At 40.8% G+C, this 20193-nt stretch overlaps 1 protein-coding gene across 1 annotated transcript; it reads left to right on the top strand.

Moving 5' to 3' along the window:
* The first annotated feature begins 5125 nt into the window (after nt 1–5125).
* LGALS16 (galectin-16) lies at nt 5126–9567 on the top strand. Its single transcript, XM_024238311.3, has 4 exons — nt 5126–5265; nt 6780–6856; nt 7358–7568; nt 9317–9567. The coding sequence occupies exons 1-4, from the start codon at nt 5251–5253 to the stop codon at nt 9440–9442; spliced, it is 429 nt and encodes a 142-aa protein (XP_024094079.1). The 5' UTR covers nt 5126–5250; the 3' UTR covers nt 9443–9567.
* The last annotated feature ends 10626 nt before the right edge of the window (nt 9568–20193 follow it).

Below are 20193 nucleotides of genomic sequence, written 5' to 3'. Positions count from 1 at the left end.
CATTCAAATTCAGGAAATACAGAGAACACCACAAAGATACTCCTCGAGAAGAGCAATCCCAAGACACATAATTGTCAGATTCGCCAAGGTTGAAATGAAGGAAAAAATGTTCAGGGCAGCCAGAGAGAAAGGTCCGCTTACCCACAAAGGGAAGCCCATCAGACTAACAGCGGATCTCTTGGCAGAAACCCTACAAGCTAGAAGAGAGTGGGGGCCAATATTCAACATTCTTAAAGAAAAGAATTTTCAACCCAGAATTTCATATCCAGCCAAACTAAGCTTCATAAGTGAAGGAAAAATAAAATCCTTTACAGACAAGCAAATGCTGAGAGATTTTGTCACCACCAGGCCTGCCTTACAAGAGCTCCTGAAGGAAGCACTAAACATGGAAAGAAACAACTGATAACAGCCACTGCAAAAACATGCCAAATTGTAAAGACAATCAATGCTAGGAAGAAACTGCATCAACTAACAGGCAAAATAATCAGCTAACATCATAATGACAGGATCAAGTTCACACATAACAATATTAACCTTAAATGTAAATGAGCTAAATCCTCCAATTAAAAGACACAGACTGGCAAATTGGATAAAAAGTCAAGACCCATGAGTGTGCTGTATTCAGGCGACACATCTCACATTCAGAGACACACATAGGCTCAAAATAAAGGGATGGAGGAAGATCTACCAAGCAAATGGAACACAGAAAAAAAAGCAGGGGTGGCAATCCTGGTATCTGATAAAACAGACTTTAAACCAACAAATATCAAAAGAGACAAAGAAGGCCATTAAACATTGGTAAAGGGATCAATTCAACAAGAAGAGCTAACTATCCTAAATATATATGCACCCAATACAGGAGCACCCAGATTCATAAAGCAAGTCCTTAGAGACATACAAAGAGACTTAGACTCCCACACCATAATAATGGGAGACTTTAACACCCCATTGTCAATATTAGACAGGTCACTGAGACAGGTTAACAAGGATATCCAGGACTTGAACTCAGCTCTGGACCAAGCAGACTTAATACACATCTACAGAACTCTCCACCCCAAATCAACAGAATATACATTTTTCTCAGCACCACATCACTCTTATTCCAAAATTGACCACATAGTTGGAAGTAAAGCACTCCTCAGCAAATGTAAAAGAACAGAAATCACAACAAACTGTCTCTCAGATCACAGTGCAATCAAATTAAAACTCAGGATTAAGAAACTCACTCAAAACTGCACAACTACATGGAAACTGAACAACCTGCTCCTGAATGACTACTGGGTACATAACGAAATGAAGGCAGAAATAAAGATGTTCTTTGAAACCAATGAGAACAAAGACACAACATACCAGAATCTCTGGGACACATTTAAAGCAGTGTGTAGAGGGAAATTTATACCACTAAATGCCCACGAAAGAAAGCAGGAAAGATCTAAAATTGACATCCTAACATCACAATTAAAAGAACTAGAGAAGCAAGAGCAAACAAATTCAAAAGCTAGCAGAAGAGAAGAAATAACTAAGATCATGGCAGAACTGAAGGAGATAGAGACACATAAAAAACCATCAAAAAATCAATGAATCCAGGAGCTTGTTTTTTTAAAAAGATCAACAAAATTGATAGAGCGCTATCCAGACTAATAAAGAAGAGAGAAGAATCAAATAGATGCAATAAAAAATGATAAAGAGGATATCACCACCGATCCCACAGAAATACAAACTACCATCAGAGAATACTGTAAACACTTCTAGGCAAATAACCTAGAAAATCTAGAAGAAATGGATAAATTCCTGGATACATACACCCTTCCAAGACTAAACCAGGAAGAAGTTGAATCTCTGAATAGATGAGTAACAGGCTCTGAAATTGAGGCAATAATTAATAGCCTAGCAACCAAAACAAGTCCAGGACCAGATGGATTCACAGCTGAATTCTACCAGAGGTACAAAGAGGAGCTGGTACCATTCCTTCTGAAACTATTCCAATCAATAGAAAAAAAGGGAATCCTCCCTAACTCATTTTATGAGGCCAGCATCATCCTAATACCAAAGCCTGGCAGAGACACAACAAAAAAAGAGAATTTTAGAGCAATATCCCTGATGAACATCGATGCAAATATCCTCAATAAAATATTGGCAAACCGAATCTGGCGGCACATCAAAAATCTTATCCACCACGATCAAGTCAGCTTCATACATGGGATGCAAGGCTTGTTCAACATACTCAAATCAATAAACGAAATCCATCACATAAACAGAACCAGTGACAAAAACTACATGATTATCTCAATAGATGCAGAAAAGGCCTTTGACAAAATTCGACAGCCCCTCATGCTAAAAACTCTCAATAAACTAGGTATTGATGGAATATATCTCAAAATAATAAGAGCTATTTATGACAAACCCACAGCCAATATCATACTGAATGGGCAAAAGCTGAAAGCATTCCCTTTGAAAACTGACACAAGAGAGGGATGCCCTCTCTCACCACTCCTATTCAACATAGTGTTGGAAGTTCTGGCCAGGGCAATCAGGCAAGAGAAAGCAATAAAGGGTATTCAATTAGGAAAAGAGGAAGTCAAATTGTCCCTGTTTGCAGATGACATGATTGTGTATTTAGAAAACCCCATCATCTCAGCCCAAAATCTCCTTAAGCTGATAAGTGACCTCAGCAAAGTCTCAGGATACAAAATCAATGTGCAAAAATCACAAGCATTCCCATACACCAATAACAGACAAACAGAGAGCCAAATCATGAGTGAACTCCCATTCACAATTGCTTCAAAGAGAATAAAATACCTAGGAATCAAACTTACAAGGGACGTGAAGGACCTTTTCAAGGAGAACTACAAACCACTGCTCAATGAAATAAGGAGATACAAACAAATGGAAGAACATTCCATGATCATGGATAGGAAGAATCAATATCGTGAAAATGGCCATACTTCCCAAGGTAATTTATAGATTCAACGCCATTCCCAACAAGCTACCAATGACTTTCTTCACAGAATTGGAAAAAACTACTTTAAAGTTCTTATGGAACCAAAAAAGAGCCCACATTGCCAAGACAATCATAAGCAAAAAGAACAAAGCTCGAGGCATCATGCTCCCTGACTTCAAAGTACACTACAAGGCTACAGTAACCAAAACAGCATGATAGTGGTACCAAAACAGAGAGATAGACCAATGGAACAGAACAGAGGCCTCAGAAATAACACCACACATCTACAACCATCTGATCTTTGACAAACCTGACAAAAACAAGCAATGGGGAAAGGATTCGCTATTTAATAAATGATGCTGGGAAAACTGGGTAGCCATATGTAGAAAGCTGAAATTGGACCCCTTCCTTACACCTTATACAAAACTTAATTCAAGATGGATTAAAGACTTAAATGTTAGACCTAAAACCATGAAAACCCTAGAAGAAAATCTAGGCAATATCATTTAGGATATAGGCATGGGCAAGGACTTCATGACTAAAACACCAAAAGCAATGGCAACAAAAGCCAAAATTGACAAATGGGATCTAATCAAACTAAAGAGCTTCTGCACAGCAAAAGAAACTACCGTCAGAGTGAATAGGCAACCTACAGAATGGGAGAAAATTGTTGCAATCTACCCATTTGACAAAAGGCTAATATCCAGAATCTACAAAGAACTTAAAGAAATTTACAAGAAAAAAAGCAAACAACCCCATCAAAAAGTGGGCAAAGGATATGAACAGACACTTCTCAAAAGAAGACATTTATGCGGCCAACAAACACAGGAAAAAATGCTTATCATCACTGGTCATTAGAGAAATGCAAATCAAAACTACAATGAGATACCATCTCACACCAGTTAGAATGGCAATCATTAAAAAGTCAGGAAACAACAGATGCTGGAGAGGATGTGGAGAAATAGGAACGCTTTTACACTGTTGGTGGGAGTGTAAACAAGTTCAACCATTATGGAAGACAGTGTGGCGATTCCTCCAGGATCTAGAACTAGAAATATCATTTGACCCAGCATCCCATTACTGGGTATATACCCAAAGGATTATAAATCATGCTACTATAAAGACACATGCACATGTATGTTTATTGTGGCACTGTTCACAATAGCAAAGACTTGGAACCAAACCAAATGTCCATCAATGATAGACTGGATTAAGAAAATGTGGCACATATACACTATGGAATTCTATGCAGCCATAAAAAAAGGATGAGTTCATGTCCTTTGCAGGGAGATGGATGAAGCTGGAAACCATCATTCTGAACAAACTATCACTAGTACAGAAAACCAAATACCACACGTCCTCACTCATAGGTTGGAATTGTACAATGAGAACACTTGGACACAGGACAGGGAACATCACACATGGAGGACTGTCATGGGGTGAGGGGCAGGGGAATGGATAGCATTAGGATAAATACCTAATGCAAAGGACGAGTTAATGGGTGCAGCAAACCAACATGGCACATGTATACCTATGTAACAAACCTGCATGTTGTGCACATGTACCCTGGAACTTAAAGTGTAATAATAATTTTTTTTAAAATCTCACCTTTTTCCCAGAATCTGCAGAAGAAACAGTGTCCCTCAAACTTTGATGTACATGGACACCAACAGAGGGTGTAGCTAGAGCCCAAGTGTGTGACAGTCAGATGAAAGTGGCCCTTACCTAGCAAAGCCAAGTGGCTTAGTGTGGGGCAGGTTCATGCAAGAACTTTCTCTACTTCTCTCCCCAGATTCTCCTCTGGATCAAGGTCAGTGCTCTCCCAGAACATTTGAAGGCTGAGAGAAGAATTACCTTTTAGGGCTAAATTGTTTCCCCCAAAATCTCCAACTTTTTTTTTCTTGTTTAGCTATTGTACAAAACTGGGAAAATGTACACATTCTGGGTAGATTCTGCATAGTGGAGAAAAGGTTTGAGAGGCACAAAGGCTGAGCTTTACAATCACTATCCCTCACTCCATCATCCGTATCTATGCATTTCCCTGGTAATCCAGTCCGCAGCCTGGTACCTTCCCCACTGTCATTTCTGCTGCATTACAGACACAGACTTGCAAATAGTTATGGTTGTGACTGAGTTTCTTCATGACACCTGACCCTTTCTCATGCTGCAAGGAAAGCTTGCTGGGAGGAGCATGGAATCTGGAATGAAGCCAGAGGGCAAAGCTGAAAGGGGTCATTTAAGTGCTGCAACTCAGAGATTCACTCAGAAGACTGGACACAATTCCGAAGGTTGCCCAGAAGGAGAGGACAATGTCATTTCTAACCGTAAGTTGAAAAGGCACAGCCTTCAATAATCTCAAGTCACACAAACCAAGAAAGATGTGGGGTATTTTATGAGATGAAAATACGAGCATTCCTACTGTGAATGCTTTACTGAGAGTTGCGGATATGTGGAAGAGAAACACTGAGGCTAGGTATCTGAGATGCTTGTAGCATGTGGGTTGTGGATCCTGGACCAATGTAACCCTCTGTGAGCATGAGGTGGTATCTGATGAGAGTGAACTCTGATGAGATGATGTGACTTTAGGTGGGAGGTGGATGACCCACCAGCTCAAGCAGGTGTTTGTGTGAGTGTAAGGGAGTGATTGTACTTTGTGTTCCTCTTTGTGATGTGAGTGTGTGTGTGTGCACAGCCAGACCAGTGCATGAGCATCTTTATGTGCACAGTGAGCAGGTGTGTGTGACTCAGTGAGTGGCATGGCTCTGTGTGACCGTGGGTGTGTGCGCTGGGATGTGACTGGGTATTGAAGGGAAAACATGCACATAGCCTTCTGTGCATGTGAAGGTTCCTCCCCGCACAGCAGCACCTCTGATGAACGAACTGTGTGTCTTTTCATGTGTGGCAATGTGGATCCCAGGTGGCTTAACTGGTAGGGATCTTGGAGATTGTGAGTTACCAAGGACTTGTTGCAGATCACTTATGAGAGCAGAATGTATGATCAGTAGATGTCTCTCCCCAGTAAGATTGGGGAAGAGGAATGGAGACTATGAGGGTGATGGTTCCTCAGGTGGGGTCTGCACAGAGTGACCACTGGCTCTTGCCTCCCAGGCTCAGCTTCCCTGTCTCCAGCCTATCCTGTCGTTTTCATTGTGGGACAGGAGGTTTGCTAGAGAAGGATATTAGAGGCCATGGTTTCAGAGACTGAATCGCGTAAAATATCCACTGTAAGCTCTGTCTCAACTGAGTCTAAACTTGTTCCTCCACCCATGGAGTGGGTGTCTGTTATGTCACTGACCCACAGGCTTCATTTGTGCAAGTACTGGGGCTGTGCTGTCAGTAATGTGTGCCCCTTCTTGGAAGACATCCATTGCCCTTGATGATTGTGAGAGTTGAAAATAAGGCAGATCAGTGTTTCAGGAGGACTCCCCTGTTCTGTTAGGTCACCCCTAACAGGCCCTACACATGCCAGGGATTAGGGTAAAAGTTTTACATGTATTAACTGCTCTATTATGGAGAACTTCCTACAAAGTAGGAATTCGTGATAATTCTCCTTGTTTTAGGGAAACTGAGGAAGTCAAGTAACCGATCTAAGATTGCACTGCTAGTAAGAGGCAGAATGAGGACTGGAATCCAGGCTTCTTGGCTCCTGAACCCTTGCTCTTACCTATGGGTCCACCATATCTTCTGGAATATGGGGCCCTGACTGTGGTAGAGAGAAAGGGGAGAGTCCACAGAGTCTGCCCTGTGATCTCTAACCTCCTGCACCATGGGAATATGTTACAGGAAGGGAGACTGCACCTGACCCTGCACCTCTCACTTACTCTCAATACCCTGGCAGGTGCCATACAAACTGCCTGTGTCTTTGTCTGTTGGTTCCTGCGTGATAATCAAAGGGACACCGATCGACTCTTCTATGTGAGTACTCTATGGTCCAATGGAGGGGGTGGAGGAGAAAGGAGAATATTTGCTAAGAGTTTGACCTTACGTGTGGGTGATGTGGAAATATCTAATTGGCAGGATGGAGGCCCCATGCAGGTGCAGGTCCTGGAGACCCTCCAGCACCAGGCATGAGACCTGCAGCAACTGCATGTGCACCAGCCATGGGGCCTAGGGGAGGAGAACACTCAGTGGGTTGGGGCTGTGGCTCTTTATCAAGGGGCATAGAATTTTCAGGGAATGAACAAGTCATAGGCCCAGGTCAGTGACTGTGACTCAGTTTTCATCTGGGGATGAGGGGCACAGCGTCTCCCTGCCTGGGGGCATGAGGAGCTGAAGCATCCCCACAGGGACCAGGCCTGCAGTATCATCAGAGAGACTTTTTCCCTGGGTAAATGGGGGAAGGGATTTGTGTGTGTGTCAAGTGTGTGTCTGCGCAATGAAAGAAACTGTTCAACATGCTGTGTGCTTTGCTCTCAGCAATGAACCACAGCTGCAGGTGGATTTCTACACTGAGATGAATGAGGACTCAGAAATTGCCTTCCATTTGCGAGTGCACTTAGGCCGTCGTGTGGTCATGAACAGTCGTGAGTTTGGGATATGGATGTTGGAGGAGAATTTACATTATGTGCCCTTTGAGGATGGCAAACCATTTGACTTGCGCATCTATGTGTGTCACAATGAGTATGAGGTGAGCACCCCAGGAGCTCCCAGTACCCAGGCTCTTTGGGATCCCAGAGCAGGAGTCAGCTGTCATTGACCTGGCCTCACCAGTCCCTCAGGGCCCGTTTCCCATAACTACCCCTGCCCCAGGTTTTCATCACAGAGCACCCTCTGCTTGCACTGCCGTCCTCAGCTCTTTCCCAAATCTAACCAAGGTCAAGGTCGGCTCACCTTCCATTTCCCCCAAAGTGGAGAATCTCCTCTGTCTTTTCACATAGTGCTCATTTATACTTATGCCATTATTTAAATTTTCATGTAGCTGAATGAATACAATATACTTAAGAAAAAAGTTTTTTCTATCAATCAAAAATTGTGTCTTTGTCTCACTTTTGGGCCCCAATTCTACTCATAAGAATAACATTACCAGAGCTCTGCTCTCCTTCAGAGAGAATCCTTTTTTTTTTTTTTTTTTTTTTTTGAGACAGAGACTCACTTTGTCATCCAGTTTGGAGGGCAGTGACGTAATCTCAGCTCACTGCAACCTCCACCTCCCGGATTCAAGCAATTCTCTTGCCTTAGCCTCCCAAGTAGATGGGATTACAGGTGCATGCCACCACACCTGGCTAATTTTTTTATTTTTAGTAGAGATGGGGTTTCACCATGTTGGCCAGGCTGGTCTTGAACTCCCAGCCTCAAGTTATCAGCCCAACTCAGCCTCCCAATATAGTGGGATTACAGGCATATGCCACCATGCCAACCCCCTCAGAGGAAATCTTTGCCTATGGAAGCATATAGATATGTCTATGATTTCATTTGTTTTTAAGTAAATCCTGGTATAAGTTGCTCTACACATTACGCTTTAGGAACTAAGTTGGTTTTTCATCAAAGAATATATCTTGAAGACGTTATCAATACATGTTTCTGCTTCAATTGTTTATTTGGGCATTGAAGTCATTTCCAGTATTTGCTCTCACAAATGATGCTGTATTAAGCTTTCAAATAAATCCTTTTGTCATTACCAACCTCCCAATACTTACATTGGCATATAATTACAAAAAATGAAAAAACTGGTTGAAAAATATGTGCATTTTAAATTTGAAAAATTAATACTAATAAGGTGACTTTCTCTACAGCCTCAATATAAGGAATACATCCATACTTTCTTACTTTCTCTAACGAGTAGGCCAAAAGATTCACATCTTATTCAGATTCAAGTGAGGGATCTTTTCCTATGCTTAGGAGTTGTCGAAGATAATATCCTATGTTATACAAGACCTGTCCTCCTTTAACTCTCTAAGAACACTGGGTTTCATTCTTTGCCACTAACACCTCAGATGTAGGCTACTCCAAAGAGGAACTGTGCCATCAGTAGTGAAAGACAGTCACAGTTTGTGGAACTGAAAAGTATGCATTTCAGTGAACATGGTCTAGCACTAACCCTGTGGCAGGTCCTGTGTGAGATGCAGGGTCTCAAGTTCCTGAGACACAGTTGCTGGTAATGGGGTTGCCCAGGTTAGAAGGGAGGCTGAATAAACAGGGACTGTGTGACACAGAGTGTAGAACTTCACTAGATAAGAGGAAACATTAGAAATAAGGTCAGCAACTGTCTCAAATAGGCACAAAACGTCATCTGTAAACAGAAGTGTATCTACAACATTCACTTGTATAACTAGGAGTTTTCTTGGGGAATGTTATTGGTACTAGGGCAGAGTAGAGAAGAGGCTGAAAACTTGTTGGGTGGCATACTGTCTTTCTGATGCATTTTTCCTCTTAAAGGTAAAGGTAAATGGTGAATACATTTACGCCTTTGTCCATCGAATCCCCCCATCATATGTGAAGATGATTCAAGTGTGGAGAGATGTCTCCCTGGACTCAGTGCTTGTCAACAATGGACGGAGATGATCACACTCCTCATTGTTGAGGAAACCCTCTTTCTCCCTGACCATGGGATTCCTAGAGCCTGCTAACAGAATAATCCCTCCTCAACCCCTTCCCCTACACTTGGTCATTAAAACAGCACCAAACCGCACATGATTTGGTTCTTGCTTTAAGAAGGGGAAAGAGGACGTGATCATCCCCAAAAGTGGCCAGGGCATTCTATGGGAGGCATCAAGAAATCAAAGGGGATAAACCTTCCTGTGACAAAGGGAGTGAGTGACAAGGTCCGTGGAATGTCTGATAAGACATTAGGAACAGCATCCTTCTATAGTACGTAGTTGACGTCAGACAGTCTGAACCAAAATACTTACCCAATCTCAGATGACTCACGGCTCTTAAATGTTAGATAGCTACTTACAGCCACATAGGTGTACCTAGTAGCTTTAGGGAAAACCTATAACTTTAGGAAAATTATGTGGAATTTAATTTTTCCATTGTTCTCAGGATGCTTATTGTGTATGAACACTATGCCTGGCTTTGTGCGGGCTGCTGTGAAGGAAGTGAAGAAAAAGATGACAAGTTTTGCATGCAAAGTTTTCAATCCAAGCAATAGAGAATCACTGGAGCCCAGTGATTCCCCTTAAAGAATACCAATTATTCTTATTTGCAAATATTTGAAAAGTTTTTCATTTTATTTGGGGAGAATCCAGGGGTTTCTCTTTAGAAATAAAAGGTCATGGTTTTAGATCAGAGAACATGTAGATTATTATTGGAATAGACACAATTCATGTACATGGACACAGTGAACAGACCCTGCTTTGCTGCTATTCTTGTGATAAATTGCAGCATAGAAAACCACCCAACACATATTGGCTAAAAGCAATCATTTATTTTGATCTCTCCCAGCTTTACAGGTTTACTGAATTCATGTGAGTGGTAGATCACGTGATGGGAGTCACATTATTTGAGAGATCTTTTAGGCTGGGATTTCAAGGGATGCTTTACTCTTGTCCAATTCAACACTAGGGCTGAGTGAACACCTGGAAACTGGCTGATTATTTCCTTCACTACCTCACCTTCCCATTCGTGCCTTTAATTTCCTCAAATAGACTCTCACAGTTCTTAGACTTAATGAATGGTGACTGGCCTTCACCAAAGTAAGCCTTCAAAAAGGCACATGGAGAAGGTGCACAGCATCACAGGACCCACCTTTGAATGGCAGACAGCGTCACTTCTATGACTTTACATTGATCAAGATGAGTCACACAGACAGCCCTAACCAAAAGGAGAGGACTCCACAAGCTGTGGTTATCATGACTGTAGTCATGAGGGGCCATCCTTGGCAACTAGTTCCACTCAGAACTACTTCCCATATACCAAAAACACATCCTGTAAGGAATCTCTGAAGGCATACAATTATAGGAACAGGCTCAAAGTAAAGTGCAGTGTCTTATCTAATCAGGATATGGTGTCTATGATGTGACCACTACTTATCACTTGCAATCTCTCTCAAAATGTGCATCAAAGGAACACATTATCTACTTTATACAAATCAAGCAAAGAAGACTGAAGGAGACAGGAAAAGGGCAATGAACACACCTATTTTAGAGGAGCAAAATAAAATAGACAGCAGTCACTAATCTGTATCATTGGTGAAACCAACCGGACACCTATTTTCATTTTCTCTGGGAATGTTTCTCCATAGCACTTGCCCTCACCCTCCATTCTCAGCTTCTTGGAGTTCCTACCAAGATGGCAGAATGACAGCCCTTTCCCTATGCCTGGCTAATTTTGTATTTTTAGTAGAGACAGGGTTTCACCATGTTGGTCAGGCTAGTCTTGAACTCCTGACCTCAGGTGATCTGCCCGCCTTGGCCTCCTCAAGTGCTGGGATTACAGGCGTGAGCCACCTTGCCTGGCTTCTAAATTCCTGTTATGGAGACTCATTTTCATGGTTAAAATGTCCTGAATTGACTGTGGCCTGTTGGGAGGTGGAATGGAGGAAGCTACTTATGGAAAATGAAGAAGAAACGGAAGCACATTAGAAGTAAGAAGGAGTCATCAATTTTTACATCAAAGACTCCATGACAAAGAGAAAGTACAAGTAGCCTGTTTTCATAGCTGACCATTGGACTGCAGACTGCACCTGCATCTACCAGGTTCTTCTGAATAGTCCCAGCTTTAAATTTTTGACCTGATATTCATGAACAAAGTGCTACTGGTCAGACCTTTGTCCAGGTTTAAGCTTCAGAAAATAAGGTCTTCATGCAGTAGGAGGCCTAGTTAGGGTTATGATTCTGCCCTGGGGCATCTGCCACTTCTGACCTGGAGGTAACCTTGGCATCTACTATTTACCTCCACATTTGAACAGCCAAGGATGGGCTGAGCACAGTGACTCACATCTGTAACTCCAGCACTTTGGGAGGCAAAGGCAGGAGGATCGCTTGAGGCCAGGAGTTCAAGACCAGCCTGGGCAATATAGTGAGACCTTGTCTCTGTAAAAACAAACAAACAAACAAAACTGAGGATGGGTGGGTGGCAGGGAGCAGATCAACCTGGGAAACCATTAATCTGAGAGCTGGATGTACCCTTAGACCAGCCACCCATTAACAGATGAGACTCTGCCCTGGGATTATAGCCTAAGGTAATGCATTGAGCTTTTCTAGAGATTTGAAAATAATCAATCCTAAAACTCCCAAGCATACTGCTACTGTTTGCTATTTAATAATATTTTCTAGTCCGGGTGCGGTGGCTCAGGCCTGTAATCCCAGCACTTTGTGAGGTTGAGGCAAGTGGATCACCTGAGGTCAGGAGTTTGAGACAAGCCTGGCCAACATGGTGAAACCCCATCTCCACTAAAAATACAAAAAAGTAGCCAGCCATGGCGGTGCATGCCTGTAATCCCAGCTGCTTGGGAGGCTGAGGCAGGAGAATCCTTTGAACCTGGGAGGCAGAGGTTGCAGTAAGCCGAGATCATGCCATTACACTCCAGCCTGGGCTACAAGAGTCAAATTCCATCTCAAAAATAATAATGATACTAATAATGTTTCCTACAAGCAAGGGGTTACTTTGTACTGCAAACTGGTGTGAAGGGATCCACCATATGTAAGCTTTTGGATTGATGACAGTTATTTCTAGATCATGGAGGTGGGAATCCTTGTTGATCATCTTCTTTGTTCTTTGTTATGCTGATTGATTTTTTTTAAACTAGCATTTTTATAACAATAAAGTCATAAAAATAAGTAACTAAAATAAAGTAAGATAATCTAAAAAGGCCGGGCAAGGTGGCTGACACCTGTAATCCCAGCACTTTGGGAGGCCGAGATGGGTGGATCACCTGAAGTCAGGAGTTGGAGACCAGCCTGGCCAACATGTTGAAACCACATCTCTGCTAAAAATACAAAAATTAGCTGAGCATGGTGGCAGGCACCTGTAATCCCAGCTACTCGGGAGGTTGAGGCAGAAGAATCACTTGAACCCAGGAGAAGGTGCTTGCAGTGAGCTAAGATCATGCCATTGCACTCCAGCCTGGGTGACAAGAGCTAAACTCCATCTCAAAACAAAACAAAACAAAAAGAAATCTAAATATAACTGAGTTGAATATTTGAATTTTTTATTGACATTGCAAATTAGATTCTAATTCAATTTAAAAGAGCATCTCATAGAAGCAGATGTACTCAATTATGTTAACTCTGTGGTTTCATTTAAGCAATTTGTTTTGTGAAGGGACACAAATCCAACCAGATTTTAACAGTGTATAAATATGTATGTATTAATTTAATTACAATGACAATACTCTCAACTCCCCATTTGAATAAAGGAGAGCATCTGATCTCTGTTCTGGGACATCGTGCACTATAGGTGTGTGGAAATACCGATGCCCTCAGCTGTGGGGCAGGCTCAGTGGGACCTGGATTGCTGGAGCCCCTGGGCCACTCACCTCTGGCCACAAAAGTCATTGTCTATTTACCCCCAACTGCTATAGAAATATTATTTTCAGTGGTTGTCATGATGCAAAAGAAAAGAAGCATGGAGATTTATTAAACCTTTACATATAAGTTATGTTAGTAAATAAAGTGAACTTTCTTCTGGCTTAACTAAAAAATCTATACTAGTATTTGTGCCTTTTGGAAAATAGAGATGGCAATTTAAATATTATGAAGCAAAGCAACTGATTATCAGGTAAGACAACCAATTACAACTGCAGAATTGTAGAGGTTATGGGTTAAATGTATAAGAATATTTCATAGCAATAATCTTTTAAGACTATGCAAAGAGACTCCACAGTGAAGTAGAAATTAGAACAGAATTAATAATACTGTGTATGCTCTCAGTTCACCAACTTATCAAAACTAGCTTTATGATTCAGGAGGGTGTCTGCTCTTTTGCAATTGGAAGAAAAGAAAGAATATTTTATTTTTTGACTCTTTAGATTTTCTTCACTAACAGTATTTCCACGGCTAAGTAAGGGAGTTGCAAGTAGCACCAAGAGAAAAAAGCAGGCTTGAGCAGCTTTTAAAATATGGTCTTAAAATATGGAAAATGGAGCCATGTGTGGTGGCTCACGCTTGTAATCCCAGCACTTTGGGAGCCTGAGGTGGGAGGATTGCTTGAGGCCAAAAGTTTGAGACCAGCCTAGGCAGCATAGCAAGATCCCCATCATTAGAAAAAAATAATAATTTTTTTAAAATTAGCTGGATGTGGTGGTGCATGCCTTAGAGTCCTAGTTATTTGGGAGGCTAAGGTAGGAGGAGCTCTTGAGCCCAAGAGTTCAAGTCTGCAGTGAACTACAATTGCACCACTGTACTCTAGCCTGGGAAACAAAGTGAGACCCTCTCTCTCTCTCTCTCTCTCTCTCTCTCTCTCTATATATATATATATACACATATATTCCATATATACATATATTCCGTATATACATATATTCCGTATATATATATATTCCGTATATACATATATTCCGTATATATATATATTCCGTATATATATATTCCGTATATATATATATTCCGTATATATATATTCCGTATATATATATATTCCGTATATATATATTCCGTATATATATATATTCCGTATATATATATTCCGTATATATATATATTCCGTATATATATATTCCGTATATATATATATTCCGTATATATATATTCCGTATATATATATATTCCGTATATATATATTCCGTATATATATATATTCCGTATATATATATTCCGTATATATATATATTCCGTATATATATATTCCGTATATATATATATTCCGTATATATATATTCCGTATATATATATATTCCGTATATATATATTCCGTATATATATATATTCCGTATATATATATTCCGTATATATATATATTCCGTATATATATATTCCGTATATATATATATTCCGTATATATATATTCCGTATATATATATATTCCGTATATATATATTCCGTATATATATATATTCCGTATATATATATTCCGTATATATATATATTCCGTATATATATATTCCGTATATATATATATTCCGTATATATATATTCCGTATATATATATATTCCGTATATATATATTCCATAAATATATATATATTCCGTATATATATATTCCATAAATATATATATATTCCGTATATATATATTCCATAAATATATATATATTCCGTATATATATATTCCATAAATATATATATATTCCGTATATATATATTCCATAAATATATATATATTCCATATATATATATATTCCATAAATATATATATATTCCATATATATATATATGGAAAAGGGAAGGGGCCAAGAATATCAAAGACATTATTGAAGAAAAGGAAAGATTTCTCCTGCCAAATATCAGAAGTTTTATAAAGCTACAGCAATTAAGATAGTGTGGTCTTCACTGAAAAACTGACCAATGAAACAGAATAGAGAGCTCCCAAACAAATCTCCATAAATTTAATCTTTGATATGTGATGCAGGTGATATGGCAGATCAGCAAAGAAAGAAAGGACATTTCAATAAATAGAAAAGAAAAATAATAGTTACTGATATAGGAAACAAAATGAAATTATATTCCTTATTCACTCTATATACGAACATTAAATTCCAGATGGGCCAAAGACTTAACATGTCAGAAACAAAACTTTAAAACTTTTAGTAGAAAATGTAAGTGAATGAGACACAAAAAGCCATTTAACCATTAAAAAAGATTAGATGTTTTGACTATCACAAAATTAAGAACTTTTTACATCAAAAAGTGAAAAGATAGGCTGGGCATGGTGTCTCAAGCCTGTAATCCCAACAGCAGATCACCTGAGGTCAGAAGTTTGACACCAGGCTGGCCAACATGGTGAAACCCCGTCTCCACTAAAAATGCAAGAAATTAGCCAGGCATTGGTGGCAGACACCAGCAATCCTAGCTACTTGGGAAGCTAATGCACGAGAATCATCTGAACCTGGGAGGCAGAGGTTGCAGTGAGCCACTGCACTCCAGCCTGAATGGCAGAGTGAGACTCTGTCTCAAAAAAAAATGTAAAAATTACAAAATAAAAGTAAAAAAGTGAAAAGATAAACTATAAATTAGAAGAAGATATTTGCAGTACCTAAAACCTATGAAAGATTAATATCATATCAACAAAGTAAAAGGAGCTCCTATGAATTAATTTTAAAAATAGCAACCCAAAAGAAAATTGAGAAAAGACATGAATAGGGATTTCACAAAAGCGAATGCCCCCAAAACATAAAAATTTTCTCACCCTCATTAGTAATCAAGAAAATGCACAAGGTACTACATATCTATTCTCTCCACAAATATTAAGAAGTTTGACAATACCAAATGTATTAGTCCACATTCACACTGCTGATAAAGACATAACAGACCAGGAAGAAAAAGAGGCTTAATGGATTTATGGTTCCACATGGCCAAGGAGGCCTCAGAGTCATAGCAGTGGATGAAAGGCACTTCTTACATGGCAGTGGCAAGAGAATATGAGAAGGAAGCAAAAGAAGCAAAAGACAGAACCCCTGATAAACCCAACATATCCTGTGAGACTTATTCACTATAACAAGAATAGCATGGGAAAGATTGGCCCAAGGGATTCAACTACCTCCCCCTGGGTTCCTTCCTCAACACACAGGAATTCTGAGAGATACAATTCAAGTTGAAATGTGGGTAGGTACATAGCCAAACCATATTAATCTGCTCCTGGCCCCTCCAAATCTCATGTCCTCACATTTCAAAACCTATCATGCCTTCCCAACAGTCCCCCAAAGTCTTAACTCATTTCAGCATTAACCCAAATGTCCACTGTCCAAAGTCTCATCTGAGATAAGGCAAGTCTCTTCTGCTATGAGTCTGTAAAATCCAAAGCAAGCTAGTTACTTCCTAGATACAATGGGGGTACAGGTAACTGAGTAAATACAGCTGTTCCAAATGGGAGAAACTGGCCAAAACAAAGGGGTTACAGGCCCCATGCAAGTCCAAAATCCAGCCATGTAGTCAAATTTTAAAGCTCCAAAATGATCTCCTTTGACTCCATGTTTCACATCAAGGTCATGCTGATGCAAGAAGTGGGCTCCCATGGCCTTGTGTACTTCTGCCCCTGTGGCTTTGCAGGGTATAGACCACCTCCTGGCTGTTTTCATGGGCTGATGTTGAGTGTCTGAAGCTTTTCCAGGCTCACAGTGCAAGCTATCACCATTCTGGGGTCTGGAGGACAGTGGCCCTCTTCTCACAGCTCCACTAGGAAGTGCTCTAGTAGGGACTCTGTGTAGGGGCTCCAACCCCACATTTCCCTTCCACACAGCCCTAGCAGGGGTTCTCCATGAGAGCCCCACCCCTGTAGCAAACTTCTGCTTGGACATCTAGGCGTTTTCGTACATCCTCTGAAATCTAGCTGGAGGTTTCCAAATCTCAATTCTTGACTTCTGTGCACGTGCAGGCTCAACACCAGGTGGAAGCTGCCAAAGCTTGGTGCTTGCACTCTCAAAGCCATGGCCTGAGTTCTATGTTGGCCCCTTTCAGCCATGGCTGGAGTGGCTGAAACACAGAGCACCAAGGCCCTAGGCTACACACAGCACAGTGATCCTGGGCCCGGCCCACAAAACCATTTTTTCCTTGTAGGCCTCTGGGCCTATGATGGGAGGGGCTGCTGTGATGACCTCTGACATGTAGACATTTTCCCGATTGTCTTCGGGATTGACATTCAGCTTCTCGTTACTTATGCAAATTTCTGCAGCCAGCTTGAATTTATCCTCAGAAAATGGCATTTTCTTTTCTATCACATTGTCAGGCTGCAAATTTTCCAAACTTGTATGCTCTGCTTCCTTTATAAAACTGAATGTCTTTAACATCATCTGAGTCTCCTCTTGAATACTTTACTGCTTGGAAATTTCTTCCACCAGATACCCTGAATCATCTCTCTCAAGTTCAGATTTCCACAAATCTCTAGGGCAGGGGCAAAATGCCGCCAGTCTTTTTGCTAAAACATAATGAGAGTCACCTTTGCTCCAGTTCCCAACAAGTTCCTCATCTCTGTCTGAGACCACCTCAGCCTGGCCCTTATTGTTCATAACACTATCAGCATTTTTGTCAAAGCCATTCCACAAGTCTCTATGAGGTTCCAAATTTTCCCACATTTTCCAGTCTTCTTCTGAGTCCTCCAAACTGTTCCAACCTCTGCCTGTTACCAAGTTTCAAAGTCTCTTCCACATTTTTGGGTATCTTTTCAGCAGCACCCCACTTCACTAGTACCAATTTACTGTATTAGTCTGTTTTCACACTGCTGATAAAGACAAACTCAAGTCTGAAAAGAAAAAGGGGTTTAATTGGATTTACAGTTCCACATGGAGGGGGAGGCTTCAGAGTCACGGCAGGAGGCAAAAGGCACTTCTTATATGGCAGCAGCAAGAGAAAATGAGGAGGAAGCCAAAGCAGAAACCCCTGATAAACCCATCAGATCTCATGAGACTTATTCACTATCATGAGAATAGCACAGGAAAGACTGGCCCCCATGATTCAATGACCTCACCCTGGGTCCCTCCAACAACATGTGGGAATTCTGGGAGATAGAATTCAAGCTGAGATTTGGTTGGGGACACAGCCAAACCATGTCACCAAATATGGAGAGACTGTGGATCAACAAGATCATCTCAAATTAATACAGGGGGTGAGAGTTTAAATTAGAACAACCACTTTGGAAAATAATTTGGATTATCTTATAAAAATGAGCATTCTTATATTTTATGACACAGTAATTCCTCTACCATAGGCCCTGGAGAATCTCTTGCCCATAAGTACCAGAAGCAGTAAAAAAAGATAATAAATGCTCCTGTAATGCCATTCATAATAGCAAAAATCTGGAAATAAGCCAAATGTTCATTAATAAGAGAATGGGTAAATTAATAGGAGAATGGGTAAATAAATTATACCCTTAAAAAACTAAATAATGGCCAGGCGCAGTGGCTCACGCCTGTAATCCCAGCACTTTGGGAAGCTGAGGCGGGCGGATCACGAGGTCAGGAGATCGAGACCATCCTGGCTAACACGGTGAAACCCCGTCTCTACTAAAAATACAAAAAATTAGCCGGGTGTGGAAGCGGGTGCCTGTGGTCCCAGCTACTCGGGAGGCTGAGGCAGAAGAATGGTGTGAACCCGGGAGGCGGAGCTTGCAGTGAGCCAAGATCGTGACACTGCACTCCAGCCTGGGCGACAGAGCGAGACTCCGTCTCAAAAAAAAAAAAAAAACAACTAAATAATAAGTCATTTAGGGCAATCATATATATGCAATAAAACAATTTTTTTAAAGGAAGGGAATCCTAAACATAAATTCAGGGTAGTAGTTACCCCTGGGGCTGAAGGGTGTAAATCAGGAAAAGGGACAGAGGAGGAGCAGATGTTAGGATCAGAACCCTAGTTCTTGGGTTGTGTTGTGGGTTCACAAGTGATTACCATAGTATTCAAATACATTTACATAGAGGCCCTGGCACAGACAAGGATGAAATAGGAGTCAAGGTATGCTATGAGCCAAGGATTATGATTAATCCAATTTTGTGCACTTTAAGCCATTTGAAAAACAGAAAAGCGAAACAACAAAATAATTTTTAAGAAATTGAATATAGGGTGCTGTATTCTGAATGTGTCGCCCTAAAATTACTCACCAATGTCATAGGATTAGGAAGTAGTGCCTTTAGGAAGTGATTCAGTCATGAAGGGAGAGCCTTCACGAATGGGTTTAGGGTTCTTACACAAGGACTGGAGGGAGGAGGCTTCCCCTGTTTTGCCCTTCTGCCTTCTGCCATGTGAGAACACAGTGCATCCCCTCCTGAAGACACAGTGCCCAAGGCGCCATCTTGGATGAGGAGACCAGGCCCTCACCAGACACCAATCCTGCTGGCACCTTGATCTTGGACTTCCAGCCTATGGAACTGTGAAAAATACATTTCTGTTCTTCAGAAATTACCCAGTCTAGTGTATTTTGTTACATAGTAGCACAAACCCACTAAGGCATATTGCCTCTTGTCATTTTCTTCTACAATTTTCTTTGTTGCCTCTTTAGCAGTGGGTCATTTTATATTTGATCCTTCATAATATCTCTTACTTTTGGTTTTTCACATTTCTGTTCCAGGAGTATTCTTAGATACATATTTTTCACTATTTGTTAGTGTCCAGGTCAGAAAGTTAAGAACACATTCTTGTAAGGGTTCAGTTTCTGCAACAACAGAAGTATTAATGCCTCCTGTAAACTAGGTATTTCCTTTCCAATTGTAACTGTCATCTGAAAGCA

The sequence above is a fragment of the Pongo abelii genome, chromosome 20 (genome assembly GCF_028885655.2).
Source record: "Pongo abelii isolate AG06213 chromosome 20, NHGRI_mPonAbe1-v2.0_pri, whole genome shotgun sequence".
Taxonomy (NCBI): Eukaryota; Metazoa; Chordata; class Mammalia; order Primates; family Hominidae; genus Pongo; species Pongo abelii.
The sequence above is the reverse complement of the archived record's forward strand: the minus strand, read 5'-3'. Positions and strand labels throughout refer to the sequence as shown.